The 14,088-nt window shown below is 52.7% G+C and overlaps 1 protein-coding gene across 1 annotated transcript in view; it reads right to left on the bottom strand.

Annotated features, from left to right (window-relative positions):
• Nucleotides 1–6,451: 6,451 nt before the first annotated feature.
• The window catches only part of LOC123355355 (maestro heat-like repeat family member 5), a 659,562-nt gene continuing 651,925 nt past the window's right edge, over nucleotides 6,452–14,088 (bottom strand). Inside the window, exons 4-12 of the mRNA XM_044997718.1 lie at nucleotides 13,942–14,059; nucleotides 13,267–13,410; nucleotides 12,704–12,880; nucleotides 11,816–11,971; nucleotides 10,606–10,728; nucleotides 10,115–10,217; nucleotides 9,210–9,284; nucleotides 8,217–8,369; nucleotides 6,452–7,012 (exon numbers count right to left, since the gene is read on the bottom strand). Coding sequence (XP_044853653.1) covers nucleotides 8,257–8,369; nucleotides 9,210–9,284; nucleotides 10,115–10,217; nucleotides 10,606–10,728; nucleotides 11,816–11,971; nucleotides 12,704–12,880; nucleotides 13,267–13,410; nucleotides 13,942–14,059 — 1,009 coding nt within the window. The 3' untranslated portion in view covers nucleotides 6,452–7,012; nucleotides 8,217–8,256. The remainder of the gene's footprint in view (nucleotides 7,013–8,216; nucleotides 8,370–9,209; nucleotides 9,285–10,114; nucleotides 10,218–10,605; nucleotides 10,729–11,815; nucleotides 11,972–12,703; nucleotides 12,881–13,266; nucleotides 13,411–13,941; nucleotides 14,060–14,088) is intronic.

Genomic DNA, 14,088 nt, shown 5'->3' with positions numbered 1-14,088 from the left:
GCATACGAATAGCAAGTTTAGGATGGGAACAGGAGGAATTCTTGCTTACCAATGATGTGGAATCCTTTTTCATGTTTAGCTGCTTTGAAACCTTCGTTGAAATCGTACCTCTGTCAAATTGACAGCAGTGCAGCTTGATATCAATTTTAGGATGGGAGCAGGAGGAATTCGTGCTTCCCAATAATCCGCAGTGAATTTCTCATGTTTCACTGTTTTCACAACGTATAACTGCCAAATTATACGTTTTCACAACGAATAACTGCCAAATTCTCAGCAGTGGATCCATCGACGATAGATAGATTAGTTAGATGGATGTAGATATAGAGCGAGAGATGGTGTAACCTGTATAAACCTTGAGAAATGTTGTCAGTGAAACATGTATCCGACGAAGTGGGTATCACCAACGAAAGCGCATAAGTCTATAAGGTGCCACAAGACTCTCTGCTGCTTTTACAGATCCAGACTAACGCGGCTACCCCTCTGATACTTGTCAGTGAAACAGGGGAAGTTCCGTTAGAAATGCTTAAAAAAGAAAAATAATGCTGCTTATTAGTGTTCATGATTAGATAGCTAGATAGATCCCTCATCTGGACACCTTAAACTTTAGGTAGTTGGTTAATCTCTGTCTCTAGAGTGGCCGAAAACCATGAAAATGGACTAGAAAAATGGGAGGAAATTACCGGCCCGGGGAGTGTGAATGCTGGGCCGGTCGCGCGCCAGCCGGGGGAGCGTGGCCGCGGCCCGGAGCGCCGCAAGACCGCAGCTGAAACGCCGCAAGCCCGCGGCTTCTCGCCATCGGCAGGTCCGCGTGGTCCAGAACATAGAAAAGACTTTACAAAAGAGGTGATCCATTGTAATTCTGACCGAAGTAACGGTGCAGGCTATAAACACTACTACAGCAACGCATTGAAATATTCACTGCCACACACCGTCCTCAGGCGTTCTCTGAACTCTCCCCGGCTGCTTTCTCAGCCATACTCTATTTTGGTGACAAATCCCTTTTAGTTGTCTCTCTCTTCAGAACCCCATCTATTTCGTGCATCTCCTCAATACATGTCGCAGAGGAGAAGAAAATTAAAAGATTTTTCCGTACAGCCTTCAAGAGAGGAGGCTAAACTTTGGAACTTCTCGTTATGTATTTACTTTGTATGTAGAATTGCATGAGTGTTTGAAATCTTTATTTACATGAGTGTTTGAAATCTCTATATAAAATCAATACTCTCTCTCCCATAGCTTATCTCCATTGGAGAACAGAAGGATGTTGTGTCAGTCACATAAATTGATTTAAATGATGAAGGACTGCATGGTAGGGGGAAACTGTTTGGCTCCTTTATGTTTTCATTTCTCTTTTTGGAGTTTAGGTTAATGAGTATTTTTTTGATAGTTAATGATGGCTTATGTATTCAGGTGCCTGTCTGTATCGATAGCTAGCTAGCTAGATTGCTAGATAGAGTAACCGTATAACTCTTGAGTAATGCTATCAGGAAAACAGGGGCTGTATGAAGTACAATTAGCCTGGGCTAGGTATGCCGAAGGCTGCACATGAGCTGATTTTCAGTGGCACTCACGCTGCCCTTTCCGCGCCACCAATCCCTGGCGTGGGGTTGCTCTCCTTTTTTATTTCAATTTATGTGAAGCATCTTAAACATTTTAGAAACCTTATTTACTATACATACAACAATAGTTTAGTTACACATTTTAAACATCACGAAAGAGACCTCTTGAAATAGTTGATTTGTATTTCCGGCAGGCGAAACCTCAAATTAGAGTGACTAAATGAAGACTGAGCACACCACTTCTGAAAGGGTGCCGAGCCCTGCTCTAGCCAGGCTTATGGCGTGACAGAGAGAGTTTTTCCTAGGAACCAGCAGAGGGTGCTGTTGCCTCGAGTTTTGAGACTTTTGAAAAAGCTCCGGTGAAGTAGTTTATTTTTCAAGAGCGCTATGAAAAATTGACTAGAAAAATGCCACCAAATCACCGGCCCGGGGAGCGGGTGCCTAGGGCCGGTCGTGCGCCGGGCAGAGGAGCTTGGATCCCGCTCCGTCGGTGGATCCGCGGGGTGCAGAACATAGAAAAGAGGTGATGCGTTATAATTCTTTACGAAGTAACAGTAGAGGCTATTAATACTACTATTGCAACACATAGAAATATTCACTGCCACACATGAACTATTGTCCTGAGGCAGTCACTGAACTCTTCCCGGCTGCTTTGTCAGCCATACTCTATTTTGGTGACAAAACCCTTTTAGATGTTTCTGTTCAGAGCCACATCTATTTCGGGCATCTGCACAAAAAATGTCTCAGAGAACCTCTTCTCGGGCTGTCCCACATTAGTGAGACGTCACCATAGGCGACAGGTACAGTAATGTCTCGTCACCCTTGAAAATGTTGGAACAGCGCTGAACAATTAAGGGGAAAGAAAGTTTTGCTTCCTTCCTTCCCAACAGTTTCTACCTTATTCTGGAGGTGCAAGCGGAAGTGGAGTGGTGCTGAAGAGAAAGGGGCGAAGAACATTAATGGATTTTCTGTCTGTCCTTCAAGAGAGGAGGCTAAACTTTGGAACCTATCGTTATGTGTTTACTTTGCATGTAGACTTGCATGTGTGTTTCCAATCTTTATCACCTGTGTAAACTCAATTGAAACAATTTGTTAAAGATCTTTCCTTTGATGTGTTGCTATCCATGCAAAACATTAACACACCTGTTTACTCTGAAAGCCTCGCTTTCTCTGCTGAGAAAAATTTTACCGTCATTGTAGGTGTCTGCTGAGCATCTTTACTGATATTTAACGATGTTGTATGTATTCAGGTGCCTGGTTTGCTCCGATAGCTAGCTAGCTTGCTCGATAGAGTAACTGTAAAAATCTAGAGTTATGCTTGGGGGCAGGGAGAGATTGAGTCAGCCCCTCCGTGTGGGGCGTCCATCCCCAAGTGACCAGCAGGAGGACGTTCCTGTGCTAACAACATGACTTCCCCAGGGTGCTCCTGGGCACACTCACCTGCTGAGAGGGTTGCTCAGGGCTTTGGTTCTCTCCCACTGGAGCTTTCCTAGACATTTTCCATCTTCTTCAAAAGGCCTTTCCCTGTTTTCCTTTCCTGGGGCCCCCTCTAAGCCACCATCCCTGGTGCTCTCTAGGGCAGGTCTATGCTTTCCTCACCTGCACAACTCTGGCTGTGAACAATTGGAACAGCTTGTTCAGTGAGAAGTGTCTCTTCGACCCCTTTGTCTCTGTGGGCACTGGGCAGGCTGCCTTCTGCTGCGCGGCAGGAGTTCCTCTCCGCACCTCCCTTTGCTGCTGGAGACACGCCGCTTCCCTCTACTGCCGGGGTGTCAAAGAGACTGTCTCTGTCTCCCTTAGTAGCTTCTGGGATTTCCCCCCTTCTCCCTGGGATCTCTACACTAAGATGCATTTTGGCTGCAGGTGACCACTTCCACACCCTGAGCCACATAAAAAAATAATTCCCAATAAGCATGTCAGCGGGGAAGTCGTCCACCGCCCCCACTTGTCAATCACTTTGTAAACCATCATTTTCTGTGTGCACCATGGCTAAAGGGACAAAACTCCTAGATCATCTTCTTAACCCAAGCTCTGCCCTTGCGCCAGGCGACGGGTCAGGTTTTGGAAACACACTCGACTTAACCAGAGAATTTGTGTCCCTGTATCTTTCCATCCTGTTCCTACTCTGTCATGGATTTACCAGCCTTAATAGGCGTCATCTCTAGCTCTGCAGAGCCAACCCTCTCAAACCCTTTCAAGTAATCCTCAGGTGCCTCTGGGGTTTCTGTGCTGAGGACAGTGAATGAATGTGACCTGGCTGAGGCTTGTTTTTTCTCAGCTCAGGGCCCTGATTTCTCTGGTGCTCTGGGTAGTTCCACCGATCACACTTCCTCAGGCTCTTCCTTGACTGGAGATTTGTAATGGGAATCACTAGGAGAGGAATGATCCTGGGGAAGTCAGTGCCCAGCCTCCCAACCCTGCTCCTTTGGCCTTGTTTAATGAACAGATGAAAGATAAGAGCATTGTACTCAATACGTTCAGTGTCCATACAATCTCGGTGCACATTGGATTTGAAAAGTTGTCCTTCATCCATGAGTGTCCATTTGAAATCAGAGGATTTATAATGCCCCATGGGCTACTTCCCTGTGATACACAGGGTCACACACATCGTGGTGAATAGGACAGATGACTAAGTAATCACAGTGGGTTTCACCCCCGTGGGATCACCTGTAAGGATTTTTCCTTCCTTTAAAGAGGGCAGGACCCAAACCCCATTCAGAAGATGTGGGGAATCTTACAGTAAATTGTTCCCACATGGTCCCCTTTGTAAAGCCCGTCTATCGGAGCTTCCCTTAGCACAAGAAAAAAAGGCCACACAGTGGTAACCACACAAACAAGACTTTATTTCCTATGGGGAAAAGGGCTAGGATAGGACAGAGAAGGGGCAGATTAACAAAAACTTTAACTATGGAAATGCTCCACTCTCACAAACAGCTAGATGTTCTCTCTCTTCTCTTACAAGGACAGTGGTGGATGGCTGCTGCTCTCTTGACATTGGACGTTAGGGATGGACTTCAATGCTGGACACAGGAACGGGTGAGTAGACCTACCTAAATCCCCTCCCTATCCCTCTTTGCGTCGTCTCTGCCTGGATGTTAGACCCTATCTACGCGGATTCAATCCGTGCGTGGGAGTGTGCTTCCCAACCCAAAATAATAGAGCACATGGGAAAAGGTCACCACATTCTTTTCCCAAGTCCAAGATGGCCACCTTATAGATAATGCAAAAGGTACATGCCTTTCTTCCCTTCTTTTACTAAAATTTGGCAGGGGCAACTAGCATTTTACAACCCAGAGACTGGATTTGACCGATCGGGGGATGTTCCGGGACAGGGTGACTCATCCAGAAGGGGGTTGTGTATCCCCTCTGAGAACTCCTCCCTCTGTCCTCTACCAATTGAAGTGGGCGTCATCCCTGTAGGACCACCCCGAGAGGGGATTTGACCAAACACGGGAGTAATGTAGCGGAGTGACCTGCCTGCAACAGGATCCCATGGTCCCTCTAAAAAGTCCTCACACCACCCTCTACCAATTGGCGACGGTTTCACTCCCACCTTGGGCCATCACAGAAGGGAAACATGTACCAATCAGAACAGATATAGCCCGAAGGTCGAGGCCATGATTTCTGCAAAACACATCCTTGGAACGAGACGGCCTCTTCCCCGCAGTGTTGGGTTGCGACATCCAGGACGATGCTGCCAGCCAGGCAAACATGGAGCTCCGGAGATCGGCGGCTTCTGGCCTAGGCCTTCGGGCACTACCTATTCTGATCGGTACGTTTCCCTTCTGGGATGGCCTAAGGAGTGAGTGTGAAACCCTGATCGATTAGCAGAGGACGGTGGGGGGATTTCATGGAGGGGTGACGGGCCCCTCTTACGGGCAGGTCACCCCGTCATAGCACTTACCCTATCTGGTGAAATCCCCTCTCTGGTTGGTCCTAAGGGGATGAGGCTCACCCCCACTGAGGTGAGTTCTTGGAGGGGTTACATGACCCACTTCCGGATGGGTCACTCTGCCCCATTGCTCAGATCCATTCCTGAGGCAGATCGATGGAGATAAAACACCCCCAGATTGGGGGAGGAGTGGGAGGAGCTCTTAGAGGGGTCACATGCCACTCCTTGCTTCTGCTCACGTTTGCATCTTGACCCCGAAAGTCTTATGTCATGGGGTCATTCTTGAGGTGACAGGCGAGCGATGCCTTAGGGGTGAAGGGGCGAGGTCCCTTGGTTGAAACCAAATAACTGCCCTTAGCCTCAGTGTGGTTTGGCCTAATGGCCAGAACTCAAAATGGCCGCCCTCCCCCTCAGGGCTGTGGGGCCCAACGATCAGAGTCCGTGCGGCCGCCCTCTCCGTCGGCGCTGTGGGGCCCAGAGACCAGAGTCCGTGCGGCCGCCCTCTCCGTCGGGGCTGTGTTGCCCAGAGACCAGAGTCCGTGCGGCCGCCCTCTCCGGCAGGGCTGTGGGGCCCAGAGACCAGAGTCCGTGCGGCCGCCCTCTCCGGCGGGGCTGTGGGGCCCAACGACCAGAGTCCGTGCGGCCGCCCTCTCCGGTGGGGCTGTGGGGCCCAGAGACCAGAGTCCGTGCGGCCGCCCTCTCCGGCGGGGCTGTGGGGCCCAACGACCAGAGTCCGTGCGGCCGCCCTCTCCGTCGGGGCTGTGGGGCCCAACGACCAGAGTCCGTGCGGCCGCCCTCTCCGTCAGGGCTGTGGGCCCCAGAGACCAGAGTCCGTGCGGCCGCCATCTCCGTCGGCGCTGTGGGGCCCAGAGACCAGAGTCCGTGCAGCCGCCCTCTCCGTCGGGGCTGTGAGGCCCGATGACCAGAGTCCGTGCGGCCGCCCTCTCTGTCGGGGCTGTGGATGGTGGCCGGGATAGGGGGACCCAGGCCCTTGTTACTCCCCCCCGGGTCCTACCCCAGGGCCTTGTCCATGGCCAATGTGTTCGGCACTGAGTCAGTGGGGATCCAGCCAGAACATCTGACGTCACTCAGCATGGCGATGGCTAGTTCTCCCAGGTTACTTCCTACGAGATGTCTCTAGGCCATGGGCTGGGGGTCTCTGGGCTCCCGGCGTGGGAATCTCCCGGAGACTCCGAGCTCCCTTGCACGTCTGCAGGCACCCGGGGATGGGGTTGGGTCTCGGCACCTCGGGGCTCTGCAGTCAGGGGCGTCAGCTGCTTCTGGACTGGAGCCTACAATGTGCCTCTTCCATTTTCGGCATCTGCCTAGACCGAGCTGAGCTGCTCCCTGTCACACTGGTGCTCCAGTTGTAGCATGTGCGGCAGGGCTGGGGAGGGGCTTGGCTTCCGCCGCCTAGACTGTGAGGTTATGTGTGACTGGTGCACCCCGGCACATCCTGCTCTGCCTCTTCGCTCTCCTCCTTCCCATGCAGCAGCTGCTTTGCCGTCTCCCAAGAGGTGTGATCAGTGGTGGGCTCGGTTGGCTCCTGTTAGCCTCTAGATGTCTGTAAGAGGGAGAAAGGGCAGGAACACAAATCAGAAGAACAAAACCTTCCAGCAGGGTAGTTTTCCACAGCACAAAACCACTGCACTTTGCTAACGCTCCTTTGTAACTTCCCTGAGAGCTGGCATTGCGTAAAGAGAGCACCCAACCCCCCACAACCTCCGCTACCCTGTGGGCTGGCAATGGATAGAGGGAGTCTGGGAGACTTTCTCCTCTCTCCGCCTGGCTCTGATGACTGAGGGAATCACATGCGAGAAGCTCTGTGAATGTAGGGCTCTGTGCAGTGGGGAGAGATGTCAGACATGGAGCCCAAAGGTGGGGTTGTCCTGACTCTGCAGTAACTTCATTACAGTGAGAGAGATTTCAGAGCTCAGCTACAGGGTTCTGCCCTGTAACCGTGTGTGGGGCTGGGGCAGAAGTGGGGCAGGGATGCACTCATGAAAGGAGTAGGGCTAAGGGGGGCCCCGTGGTACAGCCACTAAAGCCCCTGTGTGCTGCGTTCCAGCCGGGCCGGCTCTGCCTGGCTGGGGTGGGGCGAGGCGGCTCCGCGCGCTGCCGTTCCTCTCCCCCTCGCCCCCACCCCAGCTGTGACGCCGCAACGAGCACCGCGCTGGGAACCTCTGTCCTGGGAGATAGCTCAGTGGTTTGAGCATTGGCCTGCTAAACCCTGGGTTGAGAGCTCAACCCTTGAGGGGCCGTTTGGGGATTTAGTTGGGAATTGGTCATGCGTTGAGTAGGGGGTTGGACTAGATGACCTCCTGAGGTCCCTCCCAACCCTGCTAGTGATACTCTATGAGCTCCTGTTGGTTCTGCCCCCTACAGCTCCCGTTGGCTGCGAATTGTTAATCCCGCCCTGGCCCTACTCCTAGCTGCTCCTCACTCTGGCTCCAACCCTCGGATCGACCACCACCACCCTGCCCACTAGGCCTCTGCTCCAGCCACTGGTCCCAACCGTCTGTGCTTTGGTGTCTGACACCAGCGATATGTAGGAGTCGTTCACCTCTGGGCTTTCCATGCGTATGGCCCTGACTTTGTCAGCTCTGGTTTTCATCTGCCATTGTGCTGCCCCGTCACATGGCTTTATTAGATCCCTTTCAACTTCTTCAAAGTCTTCTCTACACCTCAGTGACCTACATAATTTTCTGTCATCTGCCAATATCCACCTCGTTGTTCAGTCCCTGTTCCAAAGATGCTGTTGTACGTACCATAGCAGGACAAAGAGGTCTTCTGTGTCGGTCCCGTTCCCTAGTCGAATGCGGAACCCGACACGAGATTTCCAAGCTTCTGCAGCCATTTGTAATACCTATTGAGGATGTGCCCTGTGGTGCTGTCACATGTCAAAGGCACTTCCTGAAAAGCTGAAACAAAGAGGAAACGGGTTGAAAGCCCCATGGTGCTGATGTGACTGGTGCCTAGGAAACCTCCCCTTCAGATGGCCATTGCCACATGCTATTAGCTACCCAAGAGTCTGCAGGCAAGAAACAGCAACTCAGCTACTCCCAAAATAGCCCTGGACAGAGAGGAGACCCCATTCCTTGCGTAACTTCCCCCTCCCCCAGCATACGCACGTCCACACGCTAAAACACAGGCAGGTGGGAGCAACTCTCCTTGGGATGGAACAGAAAAGTGACAGCAGCAGAGGTGTTAAATGATCCAACATTTACGCACAGATCTGCAGAGGGATTTAGACTCCTAACATCTACTGAAATCCTGTGTGGCCCTGGGCCTTCGTTCCTTAAGAGGTCACAGGGAAAGATGTTTCCAATGTGCACTCAGGGGAGTTCCTGTGAGCTGATAACCAAGTTCTGACTGGTTCCCTGGCCTGAAATCTCTCCATTCCAGGGAGGGCAAGTGATGAATCTTTCCCTACAGAGGGTAATTGTCATCATCATCATCGCCCTTAATAATAACAACAGCCCTTTTCAATTCTGTCAGCCCTTCCTTCAGAGACGTTCTGACCTCTATGAAGACAGTCTCCCCACACAGCTCTAAGGCTACGTCTATTCTAGGAGCTAGGGATGGAATTCCCCTGCTCCCGTACACACATTGTGGCACCTCGATGGAAGCTCACGTAACCATCCTTCTTTGTTAAACTCTGTCCTTAGACAGAGAGGGACACATTCAAACCTGTGTTCAGGCCCTGTGCTGCACCCCTGTACTTCCCACAGAGGCACAAACACACAGAGGTATTTCCTTACCTTCATACAGGCGGGAGATGCCATCTTCAGTCACTGTTTCAGACAACAAGTCACAGTAATGGTGGATAGTATTTCCTAGACAGACAATGAATCTCATTACTTTTCAAATCCTTCGCTGAAAACTGCGAAAGATGCAGCCATTCCCCCAAGACAGCCCTTGGGAAATTAAATACATTCCTTACATCTGTTCACAAAGCACATTAGATAAAGCATCAGGAGCCTAGAAGTCACTCAGAGACTGATTTCCAATGGAGTTTGAATTCACATCATGCTGGCTTCCCCTAGGCGCAGCCAAAGACTTGTTGTGGGCAGGGGATGTTGGTGCGGTCGATAGAGCTAAGTTGCTCCCTTCATCTTGGAAGACATGTTAATTTATTTTCTATCTCTCTCTATCACGTACACACACATACACCCACACACACAGAGGGCCGGCTTTAGGGAGTGTGGGGCCCAATTCAAACAGTTTTGACGGGGCCCTGGCAAGGATGACAAAAAAACAACAACAACAACCACATATATAAAAAACCACGTGGGGCTTGTACTCAGCGGGCGGTGCGCCGAGTCTTCGGCGGCAATTCGGGGGCGGGTCCTTCACTCACTGCAGGTCTTCGGCGGCACTGAAGGACCCGCCGCCAAAGTGCTGCCGAAGACCCAGAGCGCCGCCAGGTGAGTAAAAATTAAAAAGGTGCCAGTAGTCAGGGAAGAGATTCTCACTGGGCACGGGACCCTCTTAGGCGCAGGGCCCGATTCAGGGGAATTGGTGGAATTGGCCTAAATCCCCCCACCTCACACACACACACAGAGTTTTAGGATTCTGGGGCTGTTGGAGGGAACAGAGCAGCAGTCTAGAAAAGGGCTTTGAAGGAAGCAGGTCAAAAAAGCTCAAGTGAAGTTGCTCTGCTTACCAATGAACAGGGCTGCAGAATGTCTGATTGTTGTCTGTGAGCTTTCCAGGTACTCTAAGGCCTGGAACAGGAATTTGGGGATGTGGCTCTTGTTGTTCTGCATCTAGGAAGAAAGAAGGAAGAAACGCACAATATACAAATGACATGTTCTCCCCACAGCGACTAGTCCAGGGAAGCCAAAGCATAGAGCCAGGGCATGGCAACAGCCAGTATGAGCCCATCTGCCACAGCAGCACCTCTCTGGAGTTACTATTCTGTTCTCCAGAACCTCAGCTTTCATTTTCAAAGACAAACGTTTGCAGGTCTGACACTTGTGGAGAAAACTTTCAAAAATGTGAAGGGATTGTAACTCCTGCAGAAATGAACCAGCAGAGAGCCTGGAATAGAGTCCTGCCACCCGACGAAAGCGGATGGGTACTCAGGGTGTGGGGTTAGAAAGGTGTCCCTCAAGTCCCCATTCACCACTCTCAAGGCAAAGGGAATTCACCTACCAAGCACTTCCAGGCACACTTCATGAGCTGTGTGGAGCCATCCCAGGCCATGCTGCGGAACAGCGTCTTCAAATGAGCCCACCTGAGAAACACTGCGCAGCGGAAGAGCGTCAGTTTGCATCTCTGCAAGAGAAGGTGAGACCAAGAAGGTTCTCACTGAGAGAGGGACAGTCTGGGGGACATGGGACCTTCCCCATCCCTTGTTCTCCTGCTTTTCCTGCTAGTGGAGATTCCTGTCATTTGTTGTACACAGGAGTGTGCTCAGGAGAGGGAATTGGCTGGAGCGAGCCAGAGCCGTCCTGTCTTTGGATGGTTTGGAGCGGTTGACCAGGGCCCTGCGCTTTGGGGGGCCCCGCACTTCAGGGGGACGCAGGACGTGGGCCATGCTGGGGCCAGGCGCAGTACTCCCGGTCCCACTATGCTATGCCCCACCTCGCCAGCTCCCAGCGTCGTTCGGGAAATGAGGGGGTGGGAGTTTGGGGGGAGGGGAGGAATAGGGATGGGCAGGGGGCGGAGCAGGGGTGAGAAGAGGTGGGGTGGCACTTGGGGGAAGGGATGGAGTGGGGCTGGGGCTTAGGGCAGAGTAGGGGGTGTTGTCCCAGGCCCTGCGCCCCTCTATGGACGGCCCTGGAAAGATTCATAAGAGATCTCCACAGCTCAGTCCTTAGGCGCAAAGAGACTGCATGAGAGCGTGAGTCAGCTTTGGGATCCCAAAGAGTCGGACCAAAGGGGCCCCAGATCAGGCTTCCCTCCACATCCCAGTTGGCCCAACAAAAGAGCGCAACGTCCGGTGAATTCTGGGAAGCTGGGACCTGGAGAAGTTCTCTCAGGAGCTCCAGGGAAGAAGTCAGGGCAGCTGCACCCACTTTCCAGAAGGCTGTGGGCAGATATCAGCTCCCTGAACCGAAGGGCACTTACAGATCTGTGCTCCCTTTTCTTTTGCTGCCTCTTGTTGTGAACCTTTGGATGCAGCAGCCCAAAGGCTGAGGCCTGTCTTTGCAGGAGAGGGTCAGGGCTCTTTCCCAGAAGGCGGGTTTCTTCCCAATTGTGCTGTGTGCTGTGAGAATGGATGAGGCACTGGGCTCCAGCATGGAGTGAAGCAGGGAGGAGAAGACTCTGCTTGGGCAAGGGGCTCTGGCCATTAATGGAGTGGGGACCCCAGGGGATTCTGGCTCTTTGCTCTTCAGGAAATAATGACCGTGGCACTTACCAGTGTCACACTCTCATCCCGGTCCTCAAGATGCAGCAGCAGCGGGAGCAAGCAGTGGATCATTTCCTGCTGCACAATGGGTTTGTCCGGGTCCTTCACGCTGCTCACTACGTTGCCAAGCAGTAAAATGGCAGCGGAGCGCACACTTCCCCTCTCCTGGCAATGACACACAGGGAGTGGGGAAGCCTGGTTAAAGCCAGGCAGGATCAGAGCATAACGCGACAGAGTCATAATCCGCACGCTGCTCCGGTTCCCCCGTGTTAACTGACTTGGCTCGTGGGAGCTGTGAGGCCACCAGGCCAGCGCCATAGACATCTTGTGCAGAACAGGGCCTGAGACACTGTGCAGGGCAGTGCAGCCCCATGGTGTCCTAGACGCAATTTCTGTCTGGAGAGCACAGAATCCTAGACCCCTAGAAGCTTAGGGGAGAGGGAGGGAAGGCTGCTGGAGACAGGTCTGGGGAAGGGGAGGAGCGGCTGCTGGAGCCTTTCAGGGAGGTGCTGCTACAGAACACAGCACTTCTTTTGCTCCTCGGTGCCCCTGAGAGCCGGGCCATTCCCGACCCACCTCTTTCCTGCTGGGAACCTCCACCTATTTGGGGGCCTGTGTTCTCCAGACAGCTGGTCATATGCCCAGAGCCAGGCCCCTCTCCCCATCGCCAGGCGGCAGCAGGGGCTGGGAGCATGGCGCTGAGGCTGAGGTTTGCGGAGAAGAGCTCTGACAGGGAGGTGGCTGAGCAGGAGATTCCCCACCCATGGCAGGGGCACCCCTTGGAGGCTCCGTGGCAGGGCTGAGGGGTGGGAGACAAGGGGATGGGGAGAGAGAGACAAGGGCACCAGAGACAGGCGGAGGAGGGGAATGGGGTTCCCCTGTGTTTCCCAGCCTTACGTCATCAATGAAGGGGCGAAGGCTGACTGCAATGTCCTGGGAGATGGAGCCAAGCCCCTCCCCATCCAGGAGGTAGATGATGTCTCCAGCTTGATGCATGGCCCCCATGACACGCACTCCATCCCTGTCACAGAACATGTCCATGATCGCTGGCAGCTGGGCCCGTAACGATTGCACCTGCAGGAATGAAGAAGGCAGCTCATTACTATCCTGGATGACAGCCTGGGGCATATGCTGGCTCATCCCACTCCAACCTATGAGGCACCACGGCTGGCACAGCCGTCCAACGGGGCACAAAGTCATTCTCCTGTCACTCTCTGCCAGCTGCTCACTGTAACCTTTGTCTTTGCTCACCCGCCTCCCCCACTGCATCACATCTGCAATCAGGGGTCAGCTCACGGGAGCAGGGACCACGTCGTGCCTTGATTTGCTCAGTAATGCATCTCCAACATTTGAGTGCTGTGTGTTAAACAACAAGGCTTGTGTGGGGATCTTGCTCTCATTGCTGAGCTATTCGATAGACATCGGCTTCCTCGGCCCCCCGGGCAATCCACGCCCCTCACCTTTTCTGGCTGGAGCACAATACTGCCAAGGCCTCGCAGACTGAGCCGACGTACAATGGGATTTTTATCTTGGGTCCATTCCATGAGCTGTGCCTGGAGCTCTGATTTTGTCAGTATCGTCTCAATGGAAGGACTCTGGAGAAACTGGAAAGAGCCAAATCAACATCGGGTTGAGGAGCAGAGGTCTTCCTGTGGGGTCTGTCCCCTGGATACTCATCTTTACCAAATGGCCACTTACTCTCATACAACGTCTCCGGTGTGTAGGGAACCAGTTGCTGCTATTTAATTTGGTTCATTCCCAGAACTTAGACTAATGCACAAGTCACAAATAAACCCCCAGGGAAAGGGGAATCTCCAGGCCCCACTGAGTGCCATGGAGCGACCCCTGGGGCAGAAGAAAAGCAGAACCCCAGGAAAAGGTGAGGAGAGAAGCATGGCCTTGGGGCACCAGAGAAACATCTCCTCTTGTCACATGATCCCACCTAGGCAAATCCAGCCAGGAGCGATCTCACCCTGTCTCTCCCTCCCTCTCTGTGCCATGCCCCACCACCATCCATGTGCGGAGAGGAGCTAGCTGGCTGTAGGCTGTTGAGCTGCTGACAATGTGCCCAGAGCTTACTGGCCTGAGCTGCTCTCCAGAAAGCCCACTTGTGCCTGTCAAGTAAAGAATCTCACCTCAGTGCAGAAAGTTATGGCGATATTTCTCTGCTCCTCCTCCTTCTCCCTTTGAACAGTGGTGATGGCCTCTCTGAAGATGGCAGGGAGCTGAGGGTTCTCAAACTCAATCATGGCTCTGGAACATGGAGCAGAAAGTCCCTTGTG

The sequence above is a fragment of the Mauremys mutica genome, chromosome 23 (assembly GCF_020497125.1).
Source record: "Mauremys mutica isolate MM-2020 ecotype Southern chromosome 23, ASM2049712v1, whole genome shotgun sequence".
In the NCBI taxonomy this organism is placed as follows: domain Eukaryota; kingdom Metazoa; phylum Chordata; order Testudines; family Geoemydidae; genus Mauremys; species Mauremys mutica.
This window is presented reverse-complemented; position numbering and strand designations above follow the sequence as displayed.